General features: G+C 43.5%; 1 protein-coding gene across 1 annotated transcript in view; it reads left to right on the top strand.

Annotated features, from left to right (window-relative positions):
• LOC122789959 (ras-related GTP-binding protein A) overlaps positions 1–25206 on the top strand; it is a 244817-nt gene that overhangs the window by 156163 nt on the left and 63448 nt on the right. The window contains exons 5-7 of the mRNA XM_044057458.1: positions 13372–13467; positions 21374–21496; positions 24655–24746. Of these exons, the coding sequence (XP_043913393.1) occupies positions 13372–13467; positions 21374–21496; positions 24655–24746 (311 nt within the window). The remainder of the gene's footprint in view (positions 1–13371; positions 13468–21373; positions 21497–24654; positions 24747–25206) is intronic.

The raw sequence follows: 25206 nt of genomic DNA, 5'->3' as shown, positions 1-25206 counted from the left end.
GCACAAGGACCACCCTGGATTTTGCCTCAAATCCCGCATTTGCTGACTCAGCACAACAATCAGATACTACACAGCCAGCTAAAGACCTTAAACCTAGCTGCATGGAAGATTCATTAGTCAAGCAGTCAATGCCGCTCTCCAAAGCTGTTATGGATGTCATTCTGGAGGCCAGAAGGCCTAGTACCAGGAAAGCCTATTTGGATAAATGGAAGAGATTCTGTGCCTGGAACCAAGCACATAGCCTTGACCCTCATGTTCCAAACATTCCTCAGATACTACAATAGTTAACTGAGATGCTGGACAAAGGCCTCTCCTTCTCATCCATCAAGATCCACACCTCTGCCGTATCCGCTCATTACAACACGGAACCACCAATTTTCTCTAATCCTGTACTAAGACAGTACCTCAGAGGGGCTAAAAACATAACACCGCCCCGTAGAGCACCTACTCCAACTTGGGACCTCAACTTTGTTTTGGAAAAATTGACTTTACCTCCTTTTAAGCCAGCTAACACAGCAGAATTGAAATATATCTCTTGGAAAACTGCTCTGCTCTTGGCAATAACATCAACACGAAGAGTTTCAGAATTACAGGCACTAATGGCAGTGGAACCTTTTCTCATTTTCCACCAGGACAGGGTGTCTTTAAGAACTAACCCTATGTTTATGCCAAAGGTGGTATCTAGTGTGGCTCTTAACCAAACTATTCATTTGCCAAATTTTTATCCAAAACCACAGAATAAAGGGGAGAGACTACTGCATTCCTTGGACATTCACAGGCAGTTACGCTTCTACTTGGACAAAAACAAAGCTTTCAGGAAATCTGAGCAACTATTGGTAGCATATGCTGCAGGAGCACAGAGAAATGTCATTTCAAAATAGACTATTTCAAAATGGATAGGACATTGTATACGTTTCTGCTATACACACCATGGGAAACCTGTACCTAGCAGCATTAGATCCCACTCCACTAGGGCAAAAGCCACTTCAACTGCCTACCTCAGAGGAGTACCTACCAAGGATATTTTGGAAGCAGCAACTTTGAGTTTTGTACATACCTTCACCAAGCATTACCATCTGCCTCTGTACTCTAAATCCAGAGCTGGCTTCGCCACTGCAGTGCTGCAGGGCCTTATAGCCACCCCTAATGCCTTGTAGAACCAGCCACCCTACCTGAGCTTTGAAATTCTACCCAAGTGTAATGACTGCAGCAGTGTAACACGATGAACATAGTACAGTTTTGTACCTACCATAAATGTAGATGTTCGAGTGTAAACACTGCTGCAGTCCAGGTTACCCTCCCTCCTTCCCCTCTTATTTGCTGGTACGTACCTATGTCTTCTACCCTTTACTACCTATGGGGAGTATTTGCTGGTAACTGAAAGTCGTTTGCATTTCTTATGTATGTTTTATTAGCAATTTGAATTGCCTACCTTTTGGGGGCACCTGACATCTGGGGCAAGAAAAACTGAAGAAAATGGTGTCGGCTGCATCTTGTATACCCCTGTCGCACTGATGTCAGGGTGGAGGCGACAGCAACCGACGCCGGACCAAGACTTTGGAACTCGGGCCAACTGGGGAACCGCCTGACGGCAGGATAACCCAACTGTAATGACTGCAGCAGTGTATACACTCGAACATCTACATTTATGGTAGGTACAAAACTGTACTTTATGATGCTGCTGAGTCTTCATCCAGGTCAGCAGCATCAACATCTGCCTTATGTAGTTACTTTTGGCTTCACCTCCAACCCTTGCCTAATGATTTTAAGGCAAAGCTTATTGATGCACCCCTGGACAACACACATTGTTTGGCTCTAAAGTAGCAGACCTTTTGTAGTCACTGCAGCAAAAAGGTAAGGAGATGCAGGACTTGCTGGTCTCCCCCATACCAAAGTTTCAAAGAAACTATCCAGCTAAAACCCATTTTATATGGAAACAATCTCATCCTGCTGCTCTCTCAAGGCCTAGGAAGCCTACAAGAAAACAACCCCCTCCAGCTAGAGCATCTCCCTCCTCTAGCCAGAGACCACCCTTTCAAGACAGGGCAGGTAGCATCTGACTACCTGCCTGTATCGCTGCCTCCCTATGTGGACCAACATCACTTCAGACAAGTGGGTCCTGTCACTCCTCCAGAATGGTTATTTCATGATGTCCTTCAAGGATGCATCTGCAGTCCTAACAAATGGGTTGTCCTGCCTCAGGCAGCCCTTCGGTCGGCCGGATTCCAAAGTCTGGGTCTGGCCTCGGCTGATGTCGCACTTCACCCGACGTCACTGCTACTGTCAATTGGGTATAAAGGCATCAGCCGACGCCATTTTCCTCGGTCTTTCTTGCCGCGCGGTGCCCAAAGCAGAAGCTGTTCGCAAGTGCCGGCCGGTCAGATCCAGAGATTTCTACTACCGAAGACTTCTAAAAAGCTAAGTACCCCACTGGGGACTCTTTCTTGCCTCAGCCGATGTCAGAAAAAGTAAATAATTGTTTAACTTGTGGGAAACAAATACCTCATAAGGATTTCCATTCTTACTGCCTTCCTTGCTTAGGCCCAGACCACGACGTAGCAGCTTGTCTAGCCTGTGCTTCCTTCAACCGACGGACACTTAGACGTCGGTCGGAGTTTGCGGAGGAGTTTTTTGGTCCCGCTTTTGCTTACAAAATGCCGTCGGAGACTCCGACTTCACAATTAGCTAAAAAGCGTAAGGAAAAGGACCGACACTCGCGGTCCACGGTTTCGGCCGAAACCACGGCTAAGCCAACCGTGAGTGTCTCAGTTTCGGCTGAAACCGAGTCCTCGGTTCTTCCTTCGGCCGAGAGCATTCCTCCTGCAGCCAAGGCCTCACACAGCATGGCTGAATCTGCTACTGAAATTTCTCCTGCTGTAGCAGGCACCCGGGATTTATCAGATACTATTCCTTTAGACATATCCACTCCTGCACGTGGAGCTGCTAGGCCCCCTGCATCCATGTCTATCAAGGCTTTCTCTAGGGCTAAAGCAGCTAAATCTTCGAAGGCCTTGCCTTCTAAAACCCCCTCACACAGGCCTAGTTCTAGTTCCCAAATGCTTAGCCTGGCAGAGGATCTCATTTCTTTGATCAGGGGATCCCAACCTCACCCTGACAGGGCCTCACATCCCCCTCCAGAGAAGAGGCCTAGAGCAGAGCCCCCTGAACCAGTTTCTACGGATTATTCTTCTGATAATTCAGAAAACTCAAATCCTCCAGAGGGCCCTTATTCTCCATATGAGGATTCTGACGCAGAAGACTCCATTCCTTCTGCCTCTCCTCCTGAGGAATTTTCTTTTGGGGAAACCTTGCATGCTATGAGGAAACAATTTCAATGGCAGGGCCAGGATTTTACAGATTCTAGGAAACTGCTCAGGACCTTTCTGCATTTGCCACAGCATAGGCCTTTAGCCATTCCTCCAGTCCTGACAGTTGTGGATGATGCATTCAATGATGCTTGTACTGCCCCTGACTCTCTTCCTCCGGCCCCTGCTAAGCCCGACAGATACTACAGGGTCCCGGACACACATTGTCACCTGTATAAGGCTCCTATTGCGGATCCTGAAACTATTTCTCAGGGCCCTAAAGCTGTAGCAACTGCCAAAAACCCCCTCCCCTCTGAGAGAGAATCTAGAGCATTAGAGAGATGGGGTAAAAAAGTTTATACTTCTGCTACTCTTTCGGCTAGGGCTTTAAACTGTCAATTCCACATGATTCAGTATCCGGAATTCTTGTTAGATCATTTAAATAAAAAACTAGCCTCTCCTGAACCTATAGACCGTAAGTCCCTTCAGGATTTGGTACATAACACTCAGCAGGTCAGTAATCATTCCTTAAAATGCGGCTATGATGCACTGGAGGCTTCCTTTAGATCAGCTATGACTGGTACAGTGATCAGAAGGCATGCATGGTTAAAAGAGCAATCCTTACCAGACCATGTGAAGTCAAAGCTCCTAGATGCTCCCATGGAGAAACTCAGTTTGTTTGGCTCCCCTGCACAGCAAGTGTTAAAGAAGGTGGAGGAAAAAGCAAAATCTGTCCAAACAGTCAAGGACTTCTTACAGGTCCAGCCTCCTAGGTTTAGTAGAAATTGGCCTTTGAAGAATTGGTCCTTTCCAGACACCAGACCACAGAGAGGCAGAAATAGGCGCTCAAGAGGCAGAGGTCAATCCAGAGGTGCCTACAGGGGACGTCAGTGGCAGCCTAACAACCAGAGAAGTACTGCCGCAGATCCAGCTACTACCACTTCCACAGGACAGTCACAGTGACTTGGCTCTGATACCGCCTACCAGGGAACAACTGGAAGCACCCTTAGGCGGAAAGCTAGCCTTATTTTCAGTAAACTGGCATTACATTACAGGAGACAAATGGATTTTACAGACAATAGACAAAGGTTACAGGTTTCACTTCATACTCTACCAAGGAAGAGAGGAATGCCAAACCTACCACCAAACCAAAAGACAAACGCTCTAGGACAAATCAACCACTTACTAAGGATGAGAGCTATAGAAAAGGTACCGGCTATGGGACAAGGATTTTATTCCAGACTTTTCCTGGTGCCAAGAAAAGAAAACCAATGGAGGCCTATTCTCGACCTGTCCGCTCTCAACACATATCTCATTGTTCCAAAATTCAAAATGCTGACCCTACAGCACCTTCTTCCCATGCTGGGCAAGGAGGCTTGGCTGGTGACTCTAGATCTCAAGGAGGCATACCTGCACGTCCCTATTCGACCAGATTGCAGAAGATACCTCAGATTTCTTGCAGGATCAGAGCATTATCAATTCTCAGCATTGCCCTTTGGCTTATCTACTGCGCCCAGAGTATTCACGAAATGCCTGGCATCAGTAATTGCTCATTGCAGACTTCAGGGAATTCAAATTTATCCATACCTGGACGACTGCCTGATACAAGCGAACAACAAGATCAAATTAACAAAAGATTTGGAAAAGGTTATTCGCCTACTGCAGGCCTTGGGATACACAGTCAACATAAAAAAGTCAAGGCTGGTACCATCCCAAAGGATTATATTCTTGGGTGCAGAACTGGACACATCAAATCAAATGGCATTTCTCACAGCAGAAAAGCAAAAACTACTACCACTTTATTTCAAGGCATTAACAACGCAGAACCAGCTTACAGCAAGGAAAATCCTGCAAGCTCTGGGTTACATGGCATCCTGCATAATATTGATCCCACATGCCAGACTGCATATGAGGAAGTTGCAATGGTACCTACGGAATTTATGGTCTCAGCACAAGCACAGCCTAGAAACCCTAATTCCATGCCTGAAGCAAGAATTCCTGTGGTGGTCTCAGGCCTGCCAGTTGAACAAAGGATTGCCTTTCCACAGCCCTCACCCAAGCCAGACTATCACCACGGATGCCTCAGACCTCGGTTGGGGGGCACACATGGCAGACAAGTGTATACAAGGCCTATGGACACAGGACCAGCCAAACCTACACATAAATCAAAAAGAGATGCTGGCAGTGAAACAGGCAATTCAGACATTCAGACCTTTTCTTCAACAGGGTCATTTGCTGATAAGGACGGACAACACCACAGTTATGTGGTACATCAACAAGCAGGGAGGCACACATTCATACCCTCTATGCCGGATGGCAATGGACCTGTGGAATGTGGCCCTGAACCTCAACATTCAGCTCCAGGCCTTATTTGTGCCAGGAAAAGAAAACATATTAGCAGACACATTAAGCAGAACTACCACGGATGCCCACGAATGGATGCTGCATCCGGACATCTTCAAAACCATTACAGAGAAATGGGTACTACCAGAAATAGACCTGTTCGCATCCCCACACAACCACCAATTGAGAAAATTCTGCACAAGGACATACCACCCACTTGCTTGGAAGGTGGACTCCCTATCCTTCAGTTGGGAAAACCTAACCGCATATGCATTCCCACCTCTACCTTTGATGCACAAAGTGCTACTGAAGATCAAAGAAGATCACCCAAGGATCATACTGATAGCTCCAGACTGGCCGAGGCAGCATTGGTACCCGCTTCTGAGAAGTATGTCTCGGACACACGCATGGCCTCTACCCCTAGTTCCTCTGCTGCTAACACAGAACAACTTCAAGATCCTGCATCCAAACTTGAAAACACTGCAGCTAGCTGCTTGGAATCTTACATGAAACAAAATAACCCAAATGTATCTCAGAGGGTTAAAGACATTATCCTGGAGGCTCGCAGACCCTCCACAAGGAAGACTTATTCTGCAAAATGGAAAAGATACCTCATTTGGAGCACAGCAAAAGGAGAAAATGTATCTTTGGCAAACATAGCTAACATCCTGGAATATTTAGCAGAACTTTTCCACAACGGCCTGTCTTACTCCTCCATCAAGATTCATGCATCAGCAATTTCAGCAGAATACAACATGGATCCTCCAGTCTTCTCTCATCCTCTACTCAGGCAGTTTCTGAGAGGAATTAAAAATGTAAAGCCCCCAAGAAAGCCACCTCTACCTACATGGGACCTGAACTTTGTGCTGGAAAAGTTAACACTTCCCCCTTTTGAACCAGCAGCAACAGCAGAATTACAGTTCTTATCTTGGAAAACTGCTTTCCTGCTTGCAATCACTTCAGCAAGAAGGGTTTCCGAATTACAGGCATTAATGGCAGTACAGCCCTTCCTTATCTTCCATCAGGATAGAGTGTCCTTGAGAACTAACCCTACTTTTATGCCAAAGGTGGTCTCCAGGGTATCATTGAACCAAGCAATCCACCTACCAACTTTCTTCCCCAACCCACAGAACAGGGGGGAAAGACTACTGCACACCTTGGATGTACACAGGCAATTGCGCTACTACCTGGACAGAACCAAGAACAATAGAAAAACTGACCAGCTTCTGGTAGCATATGCAGCAGGAATAGAAGGAAAAGCAATTTCAAAACAGACAATCTCAAAATGGATAGGAAATTGCATTAGATTTTGTTACTCCTTTCATGGGAAGACAACTCCAGAAAACATCAGACCTCACTCCACAAGGGCTACAGCCACTACTACAGCTTTCTTACGAGGAGTGGCTACCAAAGACATTTTAGAGGCTGCTACTTGGAGCTCCGTGCATACATTTGCCAAGCATTATAATCTGCCTTTATACTCCAGATCCCGAGCAGGTTTTGCCACTGCTGTTTTGCAAGGGATCTTAACTACACCATAATTTTTTTTTTTTTTTTTTTTTTTTTTTAGTGCCTCCTCCCCCAGTTTGGCTATGGTATTCTACCCATTTGTTAGGACTGCAGATGCATCCTTGAAGGACATAGTACGGTTTTGTACCTACCATAAATGTAGATGTCCGAGAGGCATGCATCTGCAGTCAGGATTACCCACCCTCCTTCCCCTCTGTGGTACTCCTAGGGTATTTGCCCATCTTGTAACTAGCTGGGGGAATCTATTATGGTGTATTTGTTTGTAGATATGTACATACATGTTTATTTTTTGTATGCTCTCTACTGTTTGGAATCATTTGCATTTATCCAAATTTAGCCTTCCTAGAGGGCACCTGGCATCTGGGGCAAGAAACACTGAGGAAAATGGCGTCGGCTGATGCCTTTATACCCAATTGACAGTAGCAGTGACGGGTGAAGTGCGACATCAGCCGAGGCCAGACCCAGACTTTGGAATCCGGCCGACCGAAGGGCTGCCTGAGGCAGGACAACCCATTTGTTAGGACTGCAGATGCATGCCTCTCGGACATCTACATTTATGGTAGGTACAAAACTGTACTTTTTGCCCCCCCCCAAAAAAAAACGAAAAGGCACCAAGACACCCCACAACCCCCTATGCAGCAGTTGCACCTCATGCAACCGATGCTGCAAACTCTGCTGGCTCAGGGTACCATCGAATCAGTTTCCTCAGTCGCAAAAGGAAGAGACTTCTACTCTAGGATCTTCCTGGTCCCCAGGAAGGATGGACCCTAAAGACCTATTCCGGACCTCTCCCATCTCAACCTATTCCTAAAGATTCCTACCTTCAGCATGTTTACCCTACCAACCCTCTTTCCACTTCTGTTTCCACAAGGGTTCATGGCCACATTAGATATAAAGGATGCTTATCTTCATATCACCCATAAAACCAACTTACAGGAAATACCTGAAATTCTTGGTGGTCTCTTCCCACTTTCAGTTCTATGCCTTGCCATTTGGGTTTTCCACTACACCCAGAGTTTTCACAAAATGTCTGGCCCCAGTGATTGCTTATTGCAGGATAAAGAGAATACAGACATTCCCTTACCTGGATGACATGTTGATCCAGGCAGGCAGCAAGGAGATCCTCGAGCGCCACATCCACATTGTGGTGTCTCTTCTACAGTCCTTGGGATTTCAGTTGAACTTCCCAAAATTGCATCTCCAACCAACCCAAGATATTGTCTTCCTCGGGTGCAGAATACGCTCAGACCTCATGGAAGCATACCTCCCACCCCAAAAGGTTGACCCGAACATCAGGTTCTTGTCCTTCAGTCCACAGATTTGACAGCAAGGCAGTACCTCAGAATCTTGGGCTACATGGCAGCCACCATCCCCATGCTACCATTAGCAAGACTGCATATGAGAAAGTTACAATGGTATCCGGTCAGTCTGGACACAGCACTCCCATCCTCTGGAGCACAGGGTGCCCCTTCTCCCTTGCCTGAAAAAAGAAATACAGTGATGGTTGGCACAAGTGAACCACAATCCCGGGCTTCCTCTCCAAACACCTCTATCCACACAGGTCATGTACACAGACACCTCAGATTTGGGCTGGGGAGCAACTCTGGGCCATCAAAGGGTGCAGGGCCTGTGGCCAAAACCTCACAAACTAGAACACATCAATGTTTGAGAGACGAGGGCAATTCTTCTGGCTCTTCAGCCATTTCTACTTTTCCTTCAGCAAGGCCCGTTGAATATTTACACAGACACCAGTGTACTGTGGTATGTCAACAAGCAAGGAAGAACCAAGTCATTCCTCCTCTGCAGACTAGCTCTTCTGATATGGAAACTAGCCACCTCACAGGGAATTACTCTGCAGGTGGTCTATATTCCCTCTCTCCACAACTCCCAGGAAGACTCTCTCAGCCGAACCTTCACAAACCACCACAGATGGATGTTTCACAGCAGTCTTCTTGGATCTGGTCCCCACAGGAAGGTACACCTCAAATAGACCTGTTTTGCCTCCTCGCCTTTGCACCAGGATGCCAGACCCGCAGGCACTGGCAACAGATGCCTTCTCACTCTCGTAGAAGAGGAAATATCTATATGTTTCCCCCCTTCCCGCTCATTCAGAAGGTCCTGTTGAAAATCCATTAGGACACTCCAGAAAATCTCATTGACTCCCTGGTGGCCCAGATAGCACTGGTTCCCCCTACTCCTACAACTGTCCAAGAGCAATCACCACGTTACCCCCTAGAATAGACCTTCTCACAGAACACAAGAAATCCTAGATTCACCCACAGTGGCAGCTTCTGCACCTCACTCTGTGGTTAATAGGATTCTGATCCCCTTCAGATACCTTTATAACGAGGATGTGCTCAATGTCCTGCAGGAGGCCAGGAAAACAAATGCAAGAAAATCTTGCCTTTCCAAGTGGAAAACATTCACTTATGGGGTTACAAAAGACAGCGGGATCCACTTTCTAGCGAGCCCCCTCTTGTCCTGTCTTACCTGTGTGAACTACTGCAGACTGGTTTGGCTTATTCTTCCATCAAAGCTCATCTGTCTGCAATTTCAGCATGCCTTTCTCTGGATTCCCCACTAGCATCCAGACTCCCTTCCATGCTATTCCTTAAGGGGGTACTTCAACTCGCATATCCCAGGAAACAGTCTCCTCCTCCTTGGGATCTTAACTGTGTTCTGATAAAGCTTACTCTCTCTCCCTTTAAGCCAGCAGACAAAGCTTCTCTAAAGCATTGCACATGGAAAACTGTACTGCTAGTGGCTCTGACCTCAACCAGAAGAGTATCAGAGCTACAAGCCCTTATGGCTATTCCTCCTTTTCTAGTCTTCCACAAGGACAGGGTTACCCTTAGAACTAACCCATCCTTCATGCCCAAGGAGGTGAATGACCTGTCCCTTAACCAGGCCATACACCTACCTGCTTTTTTTTTTTCCCAACCCATAGGGGACATTGAGAGAGTACTGCACTCCCTGGATGTGGACTGACAACTCGGTTCCTACCTGCATAAAACTAAATCCAACAGACAGGCTGACCAGCTTTTTGTTTCCTTCCAACCTAGAGCCCTGGGAAAGGCAGTATCCAAACAGACCATATCTGCCTGGATCTCCAAGGCCATCATCTTCTGCTGCCAACTCCATGGTAAATCTCTGCAAGGTGCAGTTAAAGCACACTCCACCAGAGCTATGGCCTCTTCAGGAGTTTTCTTTAAGGGCCTAGATAGTGCTACTGTTTGAGGCAGCTACTTGGTCTTCAGTTCACACTTTCACCAAACATTACAAACTAGACCACATTTCTAGATCCAGGGCAGGGTTTGCCAGGGCTTTCCTTCACGGATTCCTGGAGTCTGCCTCTAGACCACCACCCCAGTCACAGTGAGGTTTGTCACTCCTCCATATGTAGAATACTGCAACGTAGTAATAGAAGGACATAGAAAAGTTGTGTAAAATCTTAACATATAACCATAGATGTCCTTTTCTTCCATGTTGCAGCATTCCTTCCCACCCTCTTTCCCCTCCTATAAGGTTGCATTTCCCTTTCTGGATGGCAATGCCCTTATTAGGACTGGCTCTGATTGGGGCATGCAGACGTCACTTTTGTGGCCCAAGTTGCCCTCAACCACATCAGACATCCTACATACTTCAGAGGGACTGAAAACTTTTGTATTTGTATACTGGCCGTACGTATGCGAGACAAGAGGAGTAAGCACGTATGTAGAATACTGCAACATGGAAGAGAAGGACATCTATGGTTATGGTAAGATTTTACACAACTTTTCTTTGTCCTTCACATTTTTTTTGTATATGGGCATGCGTATTGACGTTTGTGTTTGTTTGTATAGCAGGCATTTGTTTGCATATTTAACGTGGAAATTTATCAGCCTTAAACTGTATACAAATGCTGCATCTAGAAAACATGTGAATGCCACCCCCAGCTTACCTTGTATTGCATGTTACCATTTTTGTTAGATGTTCTGGTTTGGAGACTGTCATTGAATGATCTATTAGTATGGGACGAACGTTCCCTTCAAAAAGAGTAATTGCCAGTGTTGTTCCCCCATATATTATTTTTTATTTTATTTTACATTTGTTGACCAGGCTAGTCTAGCTGGATATATTTCCATTTTCAGTAGAGGCCCGGGGAGAAAAGCTCCACAGTATATATAAAAAAACATACAACATTTGAAGTGTAATACAACAAAAACACCAGGATAATTGTAAAGACAAAAAGGAAAAATTTGCATGCAAAAACAATTTACTAATAGGAACTAATATCATTACCTATAAATAAATAAACTACAGAGAAGCAAAAATCAGGGAAAGGTGAGTAGGGAGGAGAAGTGTGAGGAAAGTAAGAGTAAAGTAAAAAAGAAAGGATAAGAAAGGATTAAACAAATTTTCAGTGAAGAGGAAAAGAGGTAAGTAAAAAAAGATAAATTGTTCAGGGAAGGGGGGGAAGAGATGCAGGGGAAGAAATGAGATAGAGAGGGGTAGAAATTTAGTCAGGTTTAGTGCAGGAACAGAGCCAGTGACTTTTCAGATGTTCTTTTATTATTTGTTTGAAGAGGGGCAGTGATGAGATCAGTGTTATGTCACTGGGTAGTAGATTCCAGTTCCTTCCTACTGTGCTAGAAAAAAGAGAGTCACCAGCTGAGTTATTGGACTTTGTTAATTTAGCCATAAGTTTTCTAGAAGAACGAAGGGAGTTAAGATTATTGTATGGGATTAAAAGTTCTGAGAGTATAGGGGTGTTTGAAGGCTGGTGCAGTATTTTGTGGGCAATGCTTAGTTGGGGATAATATACCACTCTTGGGATCACTCTTGGGACCACTTCTGCTTGGTATTTACTCCCCTGATGTCGAGGCTGACATCAGGAGTTTGTGGCTGACCAAATTTGCAGATGACTGCAAACTTGGAGCTTTCATTAACTCCCCATCTGACTTCCAAATTCTTCAGGGGGGACTAATATGCAGCAGTAAGTGGTGTCTGAACAATGGCCTGAAACTAAATGCCAAGAAATGCAACATAGTGTCCCTCAGCAAAACTGGGCACCCATATGCCTACTACATAGGAGATACTTTTTTGAAAGTTGACCCAGCCAATTTGAATCTGGGCTCTACTATCCTTTGATTACCTTGTATCCACTACTAAAAAAAGCAAAAAAAGTGTCTAAACAGCCAAAAATTGACCAAAAAGTAGCAAAATGTAACCAAAAGAAAAAAAACTCCAGAAACGTCAATTGACGATTTTGGACCATTATTTTTTTTTCTCTTGTATCCACTACTGTTAGGAAATCCTTTTACCCTTGTCAGACTAATCACCAAGGGGTATTTCTTCCAAATTTAAGAACATTAACGTCCCTGTCATCTCTTCCCGTCATCACACCCATAATCGAGTATAATGGCCTCTTTGTAATATATCTGTGTAAGCATATGATCCTTCTTGAGAAACTGCAGCATTTCCGTACTAAGATGATCCAAGACCGGTCTTCCATGAGTTACCATGATCACCTTAGAGTGCTCCCCCCACCCCCATTTCCTACAGCCTGTTGAGATGTGACCTCTGTGTTAAGTAAAGCGTCGAGTCATCCAGTTCTGTTTGACCTCCAGCACATCTGCAAAATTAGTAACGCCTTCTGCACCCACTCAAGATCTTAATGTCACCAGAATAGAACCTGCTTGTTGAATATACTTCCTTTGGATGTAAAACGGAGTTGCCTCTTGACCCTTTGTAAGCATAACCTATATGAATGGATTGGCAGTCATAAATACACCCCCAGTCTGGTCCCTCAAGCCCGTTTTGAAAGGAGATCAAAACTAGGTGTAAATTAAGCATGTCGATGGATACCTACGATTTGATTTATTGTGACTGGGGTAGTTATGGTCCTCTGGATCAGCAGCCTTGTGCTGACCTATGAATGCAATGCTGCTAAAGTTGTCTTTCCATATTTAGATTACGCCTGGGGAAGACTTTGGCTGTGCTGTAACTAGTGAGTGTGAGAGTACAAAATTAAGTTCAAAATAGAAAAGGAGCCATGCTTCCCTGAAGTAAGTCCTCCTATTATTTACAAAATGTATTTCTTTCACTGAGGGTCCTTACCTTACAAATTCCATTTGTATTATCCTGTTAAATAAATGGTAGGACCTGCCTAAGATTCTTATTATTGTTACATTAATTGTGTTTACTTTTTTAGATCTTTAAAGAAAGAGAGGAAGATCTGAAACGTTTATCAAGGCCTCTGGAATGTACTTGTTTCAGGACATCCATATGGGATGAAACACTTTACAAGGTAAGTTGGCCTTTTAAGTAACAAAACTTACAGCAGACTTTTATTTGGTGAACAGGTTTAAGAAAAAGTATACCACTAAGTCATTAACTTCATAGGAGAGTTTTTTTTCTCCCTGTAATGTCACTAAGATGTAGTTTAGTTCCTAGAAACATTTCAGTACTTCACAATTTCATTTCCATCCTTCCTGCTAAAATAGTCCCACCGTGTTTTTTTCCGTGTTCATATCTCACTACGTTTAAGAAAGGAGTTCTCTGTGTGTTAGTCGTAGCCCATAATTTTGCTTTGTGGGAAATGTTTTGATGAGTTGTAGGGCACTTTAAAGCAAAAGTAACACACAATGTGATATGCTATTTTGAAGAGCCAGTTGATGGAGAAACCGTTAAATGACCTGAGATGTTACAGCTCACCACTGTGTAAACTCAAGTGTTGTCTGCTTTCACTTGTCTGTTGAACTGCTGCCTTCATGCCATTCTCACTTTTCTACAGTTATTTGGATAAAGCAGTACAGTTAGCTTTTTATCTGCCATACCAGCTCTTTGAAGTAACTACTGTTAGTCACAGGTGAATGAGAAAAGCTGCTAGACTTGAAGGGAACTTTAAAGTTAATTTATTTTTACTATTTATTTAACATTTATCTACCAGGAAAGTCAGACTTTAAATGGAGCCAATTTTCAGCGGAGGCCCTGGGAGAAACACTCAATGCATGTCTTTGTAATGTGGGAAGAAACTGTAACACCCAGAGGAAACCTACATGGATGCAGGGAGGACATGCAGACTCTGCACAGAAGGCACCCCAGATGAGAATTGAACCGGAGAACCTTTTGCTGTGAGGCTATAGTGCAACCGCTGCACTACTGTGCCATCCAATGCTGGATTAAGCTGGATTTGGGGACCATCAGGAAATCACCTAGAATTATATATTTCAGTACTTAAAGAAACAGTGCAGTTTACTTGCCCTGTATGGAATAATAAAGTGTAATGTGAAAGGCTTTTTAATGGCTTGCATTTAGCACAGATCAGGGCAGATTCAGCAGAAAAGCCAAAAGGGCTGTCGGACCTAATTCAGTTTTCTGATTATGTTTGGATGGCGCAGTGGAGCAGCGGTTGCGTTGTCACCTCACAGCAAGAGGTTCACCGGTTTGATTCTCTGCTGGGGTGCCTTCTGTTTGGAGTCTGCATGTCCTCAATGTGTTCGTGTGGGTTTCCTCCGGGTGCTCTGGTTTCCTCCCATGTTACAAAACATGCTTCTGGAACATTTCTCGCCAAGCTTCCTCTGAAAATTGGCTTTGTTCCAAATTGGACTTTCCCAGTAAACAAATGTTAAATAAAATTGTTGCAGGTGAATTTGACAGGGAGATATTGGCAGATGTAAGCTACCTTGACTTCAGCAAGGCTTTTGACTCTGTCTCACATAAGAGGCTGATAGGACAACTGGAGGGGCTGATGGAAAGACAGAGACTGAGGAACCAGATAAGCTACAGTTGAATGGAAAGACTCAGCATTGTGATCAGAGGGACAATGTGTGAAATAAGGGAAGTGGAAGTACCTTGGTGGGGTCTGTCCATTGCTCACTGGTGTGTAGAGAACAGATCACCCTCACAGCAGTGGAGGATGCGTGGAGGAATCTCATGAAGCTTTGGAAAAGCTATGCAAATAGGCTAAAAGGTGACCGTTTAGTGCAGACAAATTCAAAGTACCTGAAGCATTAGCTGGGAAGAGTGGAAGTGTTGTCAGCAGATGTTGCTTTTGGGTCACCCCTGGAAAGGGAGTGTGTCCAGTGGGCCTACCTGGTTAACAAATGGTTATGACCTTGTAGCTCAGAGCGTAGAGTGTTGGTCTTGGGAATCAGAGTCTGAGTCTGAATCTTCTTAAAGCGACTGGTTCAGATTGTTCTTTGAATGCAGTAAAAATTTGGAGGCGTTTGTTAGCAGAGTTAACATAATGGTTAAGGTGGTTACTGACAAACACAAGGTACAGGTTAGATTCTCACTTTGGGTTACTAGCCTACAGGTTGCTGTAAGGTAACCCTTGATTCGCTCTTGGGGCTCACCTAGTATAACCTTATGACCGAGGTGGAATCCTTCAAAGCCCCCGAGCCTGTGGAAAATACAGGCCAGACCGCAGAATCCTTTATAAATGCATTCTATGAACACCTTCAGGAATGCATGGATCATGCAATCCCAAATAAAACCAAGACCCAGTCCTCCAAAGGCAGACGTCCTGTCTAGTGGACCCCAGCCATAAACAAACTATACAGTAGAAGGAGGAAGCTACTACATGATGGAGCAAAATCCTAAAAAGGGAAGGCATCTCTGATCAGTATTAGCAAAAAACTACGGGCACTCATAAAATCGTCTAAGGCCAGCTTCGAGAGAAAAATTGCACAGGACACTAAGGATAATCACAAGGCTTTCTTTAATTATGTTAGGAACCTGGGTGGGAATTCCCAGATATGCTCAGAATTGGTCCAAAATGATAAAAAATACATCGAACCCACAGACATTGCCAACATCCTAGCTGACAGGTTCAGCGCAAACTCCCCCCCCCCCTCCCCTCCAAAAGGGCAAATATCTATTCCAGCAGAGTGCTGCCCCCCTGACATCACAGATGCTCAGGTAAGAGCCGCCCTCTCCAAAGCAAAAAGCACAGCATCAGTGGGACCAGACGGTGTCCCGGGCTGCGTCCTACATGAACTCCAAGAAGAGCTAAACCCAAACATATTAAACTACTGTTCAATCTCAGCCTTACTACAGGATATGTACCCAAAGAGTGGTGTACAGCAACAGTGGTCCCTCTCCACAAAGGTGGTGCCTCAACGGATCCTGGAAACTATCGCTCCATAAGCCTGACTAGCTTGGTCTGCAAAGCTATGGAAAGGATCATCATGGACCTCATAAATAAAGATATTGGGGACCTACAGACACTGGATCCTACCCAGTTCGGCTTTAAGGGCAGATCCTGCCTCTTAAACCTGGTCGATTTCTTTGAAACAGTCACCAAGGCCATTGACGAGGGGAAGGTGGTCCACACAGCCTACCTGGACCTCGCAAAAGCCTTCGATACAATACCCCACTCAGGCATTATAGATAAGCTCACCAGCTTAAATATAAATCCCTATGTCACTAGATGGGTTGCAAACTGGCTCAAGGACAGAACCCACATGGTTAGAATTGCTGGAGCCATGTCAGACTCCAAAAAAGTTACAAGTGGCGTCCCACAAGGCTCAGTCCTGGAACCTCTCTTGTTCAGTATATATTTCTCGGAGGTACAGGCCAACACGGAAGGACTGTGGCTGACCAAGTTCGCAGATGACTGCAAACTGGGTGCCATAATAGACTCTCCAGCCGACACAAGCATCCTCCAAAAGGGCCTCATAGAAACAAGACAGCTGGTGCCAGAGCCATGGCCTCAAGCTAAATGCCAAAAAGTGTATAGTCATCCCCTTTGGCAAAAACAAAGTGCCCACAAATTACCACATAGGTGGTAATCCATTAAGTACAGAAGAAGTAATTAGGGACCTGGGGACCCAAGTTGATAGCAATCTCTCATTTGACAACCACGTGGCCAAAATGGTTAGAAAAACATTTTATATAGCCCACCTAATCATGAGGGGATTCACATCTAGATCAGGGGAGGTCATCGTGCCTCTTTACTCATCCCTCATCAGGCCCGTAATTGAGTACAATGCCCCTTTTGGGATGTACCTTACCAGACACCTGCAGCAACTGGAAAGACCCCAAATGTACCTCACCAAGAGGATCAAAGGGCTCAAACAGATGCCATATGCTGCCCGGTTAAAGAAACTCCAGCTCTACTCAGTGGCATACCACCTGCTCAGAGGCGATCTGTGCCTGACATATAAAGCCATGTCCAGCCCGGAATTAATGGACATGCTGCACGTCAGAAAATCCAAATCCCATTGAGCTACGCGCTCTAGAGACTTGAACCTCAGCACTGAAATAAATGGGACATGCTGGAGGGACAGATTCATAACCCAGAGGCTCCCTTCACTCTGGAATAAAATCCCAGTCCAGGTTAGGCAGAGTCCCTCATTGACTCTCTTCAAGAGGAATCTTGATGAGTGGATGGGAGATCGTAGGTTTACCCCAGGTATCACTTCTGTGTCACTGACAGAGGCACAGTATACTAACCTCGAAAAAGGGCATAGCAAAATTCATTTAAAATGGGTGGCGAAAGCCAAACACACTCTGGCTAGGCTTATAAATGCCCTAGGGCAGATAGCCTAGTATGAACCAAGTCCATCCAGTACTGTAAGCGTTTGATAACTTCAGTAAAATTTCTGTAGTGGGATCATGAGAAAAAGCATTAAACAGTGTTTAATATCAGAAAGGTGCCTATGTGCTTCCTCATAAGCAGCATGGTTGCTAACATCCACCCCCCCCCACTACATCTGTCTTTTTGCTTACCAGATTCATATTACTTTTCAGTTCATTCAGTGCCTGTCTGAGTGGTTAGGATAAATTGTGTCCCAACTTCCTAAACAAATAGACTTTGTATGTATTTTCTTCAATGCAGCCAGTTCAGATGTTTTCTCCACAGGATGGCATAGAGTGCGGAGTGTGAAATCATGGAATGTGTACTGCACCAAAGGAATCACCACAGATTGTTCCCTCCTTTTACTAAAATCTCCAGTTAAGTTTTCTTCGTAATGCTTTTAAATGCTCTGCTGTCTGAGGGAAAACAAAAACAAAGATTCAGCCTTTAATTAAAAGTTAATCCTGTTCAGAAATCAGATTACAAGAAGAAATATTTAACATCAAACTATGATAATCAAAAACAGTTTACAAATGAACACTCACTTTTCACTGAACTGTGGTTAGCAGTTCTTCAGTGTTTTCTGTCCATCCATTTATCTTCTGCACTGTTTCTGCTCTTGTACCCATTGCTAGTATTTTGTTTATGCTGTTGTACCTTTTATCCATGCACAGGAAGAGATGTTTCCTCATTCCACCCATATAGCGGTGTGTTCCAGTCATGGTTTGTCCCCGGTTGATCCATATGAAACCATTTGCTAGCTGTAGAGTTTTATGCATTGTGTGTCAAATCAAGATTGGCCTTACAGCAAAGCAAGGATATCTGACACAACCAAACCAGTTTTGTGTGGAGTGTAAAAAAATTGTGAAATTTTCCAAAAATAAGCTTGTCCCCAGAGCATTTTTTTCTTTTTTCTCTCCTCTCCTGCCAACAGTCAGACCTTCCCAGTGTTATGCAGGCCCATTTGTTCTGATGTTTGAGGATCAGTTCATATTTACTGCTGCAAAACCCTGCAGGGGGCTGTCATCCAAACAAATATTGTGAATGTTTGTGCTCCCAGTGTCATCCCAGCCAAGAGAACATTTTGTAGTAAGGCTTTCACTCCTTTCCTGGTTGTGGCAAGCATGCATGCATCACTGCCGGAACTACCCCCTTCTAAGCATCCATGTTCCTTCACATGCAGGACCAGTAGCCACCTTCACAGGCTTGGTCCGGCACCGTGCATGTCCTCGCTGTACAGTTTTCCATGACTGAGACCTCTGTCCCATGGTACTTGAGTGGCAGGAGTAGCTGTCTGGGAACCACATGTAACCCAGGATCAATTATCAGCCCAGGTGACCAACATTGATACTACCTGCAGTGGACTTCAGTGTTTTCTCCCCATATTAATTTGGAAGACCATCTAGAACTAGTACTTCCATGGTTTAGATCCCCATAAGATACCTGTGCAGATCTTTATAGATTGTACCAACCAGGTAGCTCTTCGAGCTTTTATGACATTATTCATCCACGTTGTCATTTGGTCCTTTGTTAGTTCACAAGCTTCCTCAGGAGTTTGGCTGGTAAGTGCCATGATGTGCATTCAAGTTGCCTAGCCTTTGGTGGTGTAATGGCCTCCTTTATCTCCATTTACTAGGGAGGCAAAATGCATAAGTGAAATTTCCACTAGAATCCTCTCTTTTCCACTTCTCATGACTGCTTGGTTGTATTCTAGACTGCAGCAAGCCAGACAAAATGGAGACTGTCTATGGTCTGTAGGGGTAGTTTACTGCAAGCCTTGCTCATTTTGGGAATGTGCTGCTAGCATGCTTTCATTGCCCCCTCTGTGAGTGTGGGTCCTGTAGTGGGCATGTGCTGTAGACAAATTTAAATGTTTGTTCTCCACCAGAATAATTCCCACACATGCTTATCTCAACAGTCTGTGAACAATGCTGCTTATGCATTCTGATCAGCTTTGGGGTTGTTAAGTGTACTTTATGTGGACACACAGAACCGTTAAGATCACTTCTCATTGCTTTACGCTAATAAAAAAATGTTTATTACCATTATTTGTTTACTTAAACATTTGTTGACCGGGAAGGTCCAACTAGAACTGAGCCTATTTTCAGCAGAGGCCCGGGGAGAAAAGCTCTAGATGCATGTCTTTGAATTGTGAGTGGAAACCGGAGTACCTGGAGGAAACCTACGCGAATGCAGGGAGGTCGTGCAGACTCTGCACAGAAGGCACCACAGACGTGACTTGAACTAGAGAACCTCTTGCTGTGAGGTGACAGTGTTAACAGCTGCTCCATGTATAAACAGATAAGGTCATCAGGAGGTATAATGACCTTAGAAGTATCAGCAGCCCTTATTTAAAGTACTTGCAGCATCCTTGCAAGTTACCCCATAAGGATTTTCAGCTTTTCCTAGCTTTTGAGATGGTTGGACTATCATAGGATTCACAAGCCAGCAATTACAAAATGAATGAAAAAGTATTATACCGGTTTGTCCTAGAGAAACAGGCCTTTAATGGACAAGATCAATACTCCTACAACAGCTGTATTTTTTGAGTGGTCTTCTTAATAGCTTAATCTTGAGGGAGATTTGCTGCTCTGGGAAATGGAAGGACTGAAGGACCATGACTCACTTGCCTCTCCAGGGAAGAGGCAGGCGTTTTCACTTTTCATTCACCCAGTGGCACACTGGGTGGTATGGTTTGCCCTAGAGCAGACAAGAGCAGCGACTGCTTTTGCTGCAGTGGTGGGACAGATCTGCTTGGAGACAGGCCATTTTGCAAAAATGATGGGACACTACTCACAGACAGCCCATTTCACACCCCTGCCTGGTACCTTGCCACGTGCATGCATGATGGGATTTGGGGCAAAACTGGAAAACTTTTAATTACCCCCCCCCCCTCCCCTACAACTGCCTGAATGGTGACCTCTCTCGGATGGCTGTCAATCAGAAATGGAAATGTATGGGAAGATTGACCCTGACAAGATCTGATGATTAGCTGGCAGTGGGACAAAGAGTGGCAAAAACATCTTGGCCTTTTGTCTGTAGATGTGCAGACATTTGAGACTGAATGCATGTTCTTGAGGCCAAGCTTTATTTAGAGGAGTGTTACTTCAAGCTGTCATGCAGGAGATGACCAGAAGTCAGAACAGTTATCCGAAGCACCCCTTGTGCCATTGGATCTTCAGGAGTGCATATTGTAGCTGATCCAATGAGTCTTCTGTGCTTGGCTTCCTTGTTATCTTGAATAGCAACATAGATAAGTTTCAGTCTTGTCACTTGCTAATATTTTTAAGAAAAAGATCTGTCAGGTAGTTTTAAAAAAAATTGCATGTGGATATTGCTAGTTCTGTACCATGGTGTTGGGTAGCTTAATGACATTTACAGGGCTGCATTGGAGACAGTCACAGAATATCAAGCTTTGGATAGGAGCACCTGAAATGGAAGCAGGCCTGGGATGTGGTCTGCAAAAGAGACACCTTTGAAGATTAAACATAAAGGTGAGTATCTTGTATAACTTTTATTTGATTTATATAGGAGTATAACGCAATTTTTGAAAAGCCTTCTGCTACAGTATACATTGACTGCTTAATTTAAAGTCATTCCATTTGAAACGCATAAACTTTTGTCTTTTTAGGCTTGGTCCAGTATTGTTTATCAGCTGATCCCCAATGTCCAGCAGTTAGAAACCAACCTAAGGAACTTCTCCCAGATTATTGAGGCCGATGAGGTGCTCCTTTTCGAAAGGGCCACTTTCTTGGTAAGGAAAAGGAAAATCTGCTGTTGCAGAAACTTGTGTCGCAGTATCACCATGTACTTCACTTGGGTATGTAGGTTCTAAAATAGAATAAGTGAATGAATGAATGAAGGCAAGATCAGTATCGCCATGTGCTTCACTCGTTTATGTAGGTTCTAAAATAGAATAAGTGAATGAATGAAGGGAAGCTCAGTATCACCATGTGCTTCACTCGGGTATGTAGGTTCTAAAATAGAATAAGTGAATGAATGAAGGCAAGATCAGTATCGCCATGTGCTTCACTTGGGTATGTAGGTTCTAAAATAGAATAAGTGAATGAATGAATGAATGAAGGCAAGATCAGTATCACCATGTGCTTCACTCGGGTATGTAGGTTCTAAAATAGAATAAGTGAATGAATGAAGGGAAGCTCAGTATCACCATGTGCTTCACTCGGGTATGTAGGTTCTAAAATAGAATAAGTGAATGAATGAATGAATGAATGAAGGCAAGATCAGTATCACCATGTGCTTCACTCAAGTATGTAGGTTCTAAAACAGAATAAGTGAATGAATGAATGAAGGGAAGATCAGTATCACCATGTGCTTCACTCAGGTATGTAGGTTCTAAAATCGAATAAGTGAATGAATGAAGGGAAGATCAGTATCACCATGTGCGTCACTCGGGTATGTAGGTTCTAAAATAGAATGTGAATAAATGAAGGGAAGGTCAGTATCACCATGTGCTTCACTCTGGTATGTAGGTTCTAAAATGGAATAAGTGAATGAATGAAGGGAAGATCAGTATCACCATGTGCTTCACTCGGGTATGTAGGTTCTAATATAGAATAAGTGAATGAATGAAGGGAAGATCAGTATCACCATGTGCTTCACTCGGGTATGTAGGTTCTAAAATAGAATAAGTGAATGAATAAAGGGAAGATCAGTATCGTCATGTGCATCACTCGGGTATGTAGGTTCTAAAATAGAATAAGTGAATGAATAAAGGGAAGATCAGTATCACCATGTGCTTCACTCGGGTATGTAGGCTCTAAAATAGAATAAGTGAATGAATAAAGGGAAGATCAGTATCGTCATGTGCTTCACTCGGGTATGTAGGTTCTAAAATAGAATAAGTGAATGAATAAAGGGAAGATCAGTATCGTCATGTGCTTCACTCGGGTATGTAGGTTCTAATATAGAATAAGTGAATGAATGAAGAGAAGATCAGTATCACCATGTGCTTCACTCGGGTATGTAGGTTCTAAAATAGAATAAGTGAATGAATAAAGGGAAGATTAGTATCGTCATGTGCTTCACTCGGGTATGTAGGTTCTAATATAGAATAAGTGAATGAATGAAGGGAAGATCAGTATCACCATGTGCTTCACTTGGGTATGTAGGTTCTAAAATAGAATAAGTGAATGAATGAAGGGAAGGTCGGTATCACCATGTGCTTCACTCGGGTGTGTAGGTTCTAAAATAGAATAAGTGAATGAATGAAGGGAAGATCAGTATCACCATGTGCTTCACTCGGGTATGTAGGTTCTAATATAGAATAAGTGAATGAATGAAGGGAAGCTCAGTATCACCATGTGCTTCACTCGGGTATGTAGGTTCTAAAACAGAATAAGTTAATGAATGAAGGGAAGATCTTGAAGGCTAGTAATCGATGTTAGTACTTAGAGAACGTTTGTCCCGGTAGAGCACTACTGTTAAAGCAGCATTACACTGGCATGGTTATAAGATTTATCTGTTATGGGATACATTTTCTGTAAATGCAAATGACCTGTTACTGTGGAAGTAAAACAGCCTCTCTACTTCCATTTCACCATGCTGTGAAACACTTGGCTGTATGTGTGCATTAAACGTTTACGAGTGATGCTATTTGTGCATTATAGTAGTTTGAAGAGATCTCCCTTCTGTGCTTTTGAGATGGCATTTTTTCTGTGCCCAGTTGTGTTAACTTTGTTATGCATAAAACATCATAAAATTGGTGGCAGCACAGAAGACTTATAACTGGCTTTGTTTTGTATTGGTTACTGAAGTCATGTAAAAATATGTTTTTTGTCAAATATGGTCCTATTTCCAGGTAGAAGATAATAAAGTAAAGGAAATTTTATGTTGCTGTCCTTAACCAATTACTTACAGTAATATGCAGTGATAGAGCAGCAAACGTTTGTGCCACTGTTTAATGTCACACAATCAGACTGATGTGGTACATGAAGCAGTTAGAAGCACATATGGACGTTGGAAGGCCTACCAGACATTGGTCAGATAGGATGGTGACTGAAGCAGGGATAATCATTTTTTTAAGGAAAGACTGTGGAAGATAAGACAGGAATGTGGGTGTTTGCAAAATTTGTTTACAAGAGAAGGTTAGCTGAGTGATTGAAAAGAATGATAGGCTGACAGAACCTCTGGAATTCACCTTTATAGTGGTAAAAACAGCCAACCAGCTTTATAAGGACATCATGTAGCAGTGGAAAGGTAAAGCAGTGGCAGTTAGGAGTGAATCAGAGTTCAAAATAAATGGATGAAAACATGGTGAGTAGATCTGGAAGAGAACGTGATGTTACTGACAAAATGTGCCCCACTCACTAGTTAAGAAATTTAGTATTTAGCCATATAGTAAGTGCTGAGGTACACTGTAAGAAATGGTCTACATTTAGTATACCTCCAGATCAAAATTCCCTAGTGCACTGGTCTGCAGCTTTAAGTTGTTGGCATTTATTTTGTCAAGGAAATGAATGTCATCAAAGCAAATAGTCAGGATATTTAGTAATGTGTTAGGGTAGCCTCTTGTTGGTTTGCGAGTTCTCCAAGATCTCAGATTGTATTTATAATATGGACCCGAAATTGATGCAACAGGACTTAATTCAGAAAGCTATATGCAAATCTGAGCGAATTGGTACCTTTTGTGTGGTGGTGGAACCTCTGCTTAAAAAAATGTAGCATACATATGAATGTGTGCATTGCTGAGCAAAACAGAAGGAAGTTTGTTAGAAAACTGTACATCGAGCCTTATTTGAAACTTATTTGTCACTCTGTTCCCTTCGTAGTTGGTTAGTGGGAGACCAGATTTGTTTTGCAGATACTAACTATGAATTGGATTAATTAAATTACAGACAGTATTATATTTTACTTGACTTGCTAAATTTGCATTTGTTTCACCCACAACAGGTCATCTCTCACTACCAGTGTAAAGAACAACGTGATATTCACAGATTTGAGAAAATCAGCAACATCATAAAGCAATTCAAACTTAGTTGCAGGTAAAGCACTTTTTGTCCAAGTGGTAGCTTTGCAGGTTTTAAGTAAAACTGAGCAAAAAACTAGGTGGTTTATCTCTACAGTAATTTTCACAGAAATGTGTCATAGAAATGATTGCCTTAGACTGTTTTAATTGCATATGGTTATCTGTGTAATTCTTTGGAATTTATGGTAAGTTTGATAATTTGAGGAAGGTGGCAAGAAAAAGATGGTTGCTTACACTGACTTACCCCAGCTGCCGAAGTAGTTCACTTAAGTGTCTGTTTTTTATCCTGTTTTGGGGGTGGGAACATGAGGGTGCTCACAATTTGAGATTCTTATTGCAAACTGTTTACTGAAATGGCTTGCAGTAAAAGTGATGCTACATATACTGGTAGCAGCAGCATCAGATGACGATCTAAGTCAGTAGTCAAGAGCAGCGTCTGATGGGACTGTGAAGGCTGTCTGAAATGAGTGACTGTC

Source organism: Protopterus annectens, chromosome 15.part0 (genome assembly GCF_019279795.1).
Source record: "Protopterus annectens isolate FY-2018-M chromosome 15.part0, PAN1.0, whole genome shotgun sequence".
Taxonomy (NCBI): domain Eukaryota; kingdom Metazoa; phylum Chordata; order Ceratodontiformes; family Protopteridae; genus Protopterus; species Protopterus annectens.
The sequence above is the reverse complement of the archived record's forward strand: the minus strand, read 5'-3'. Positions and strand labels throughout refer to the sequence as shown.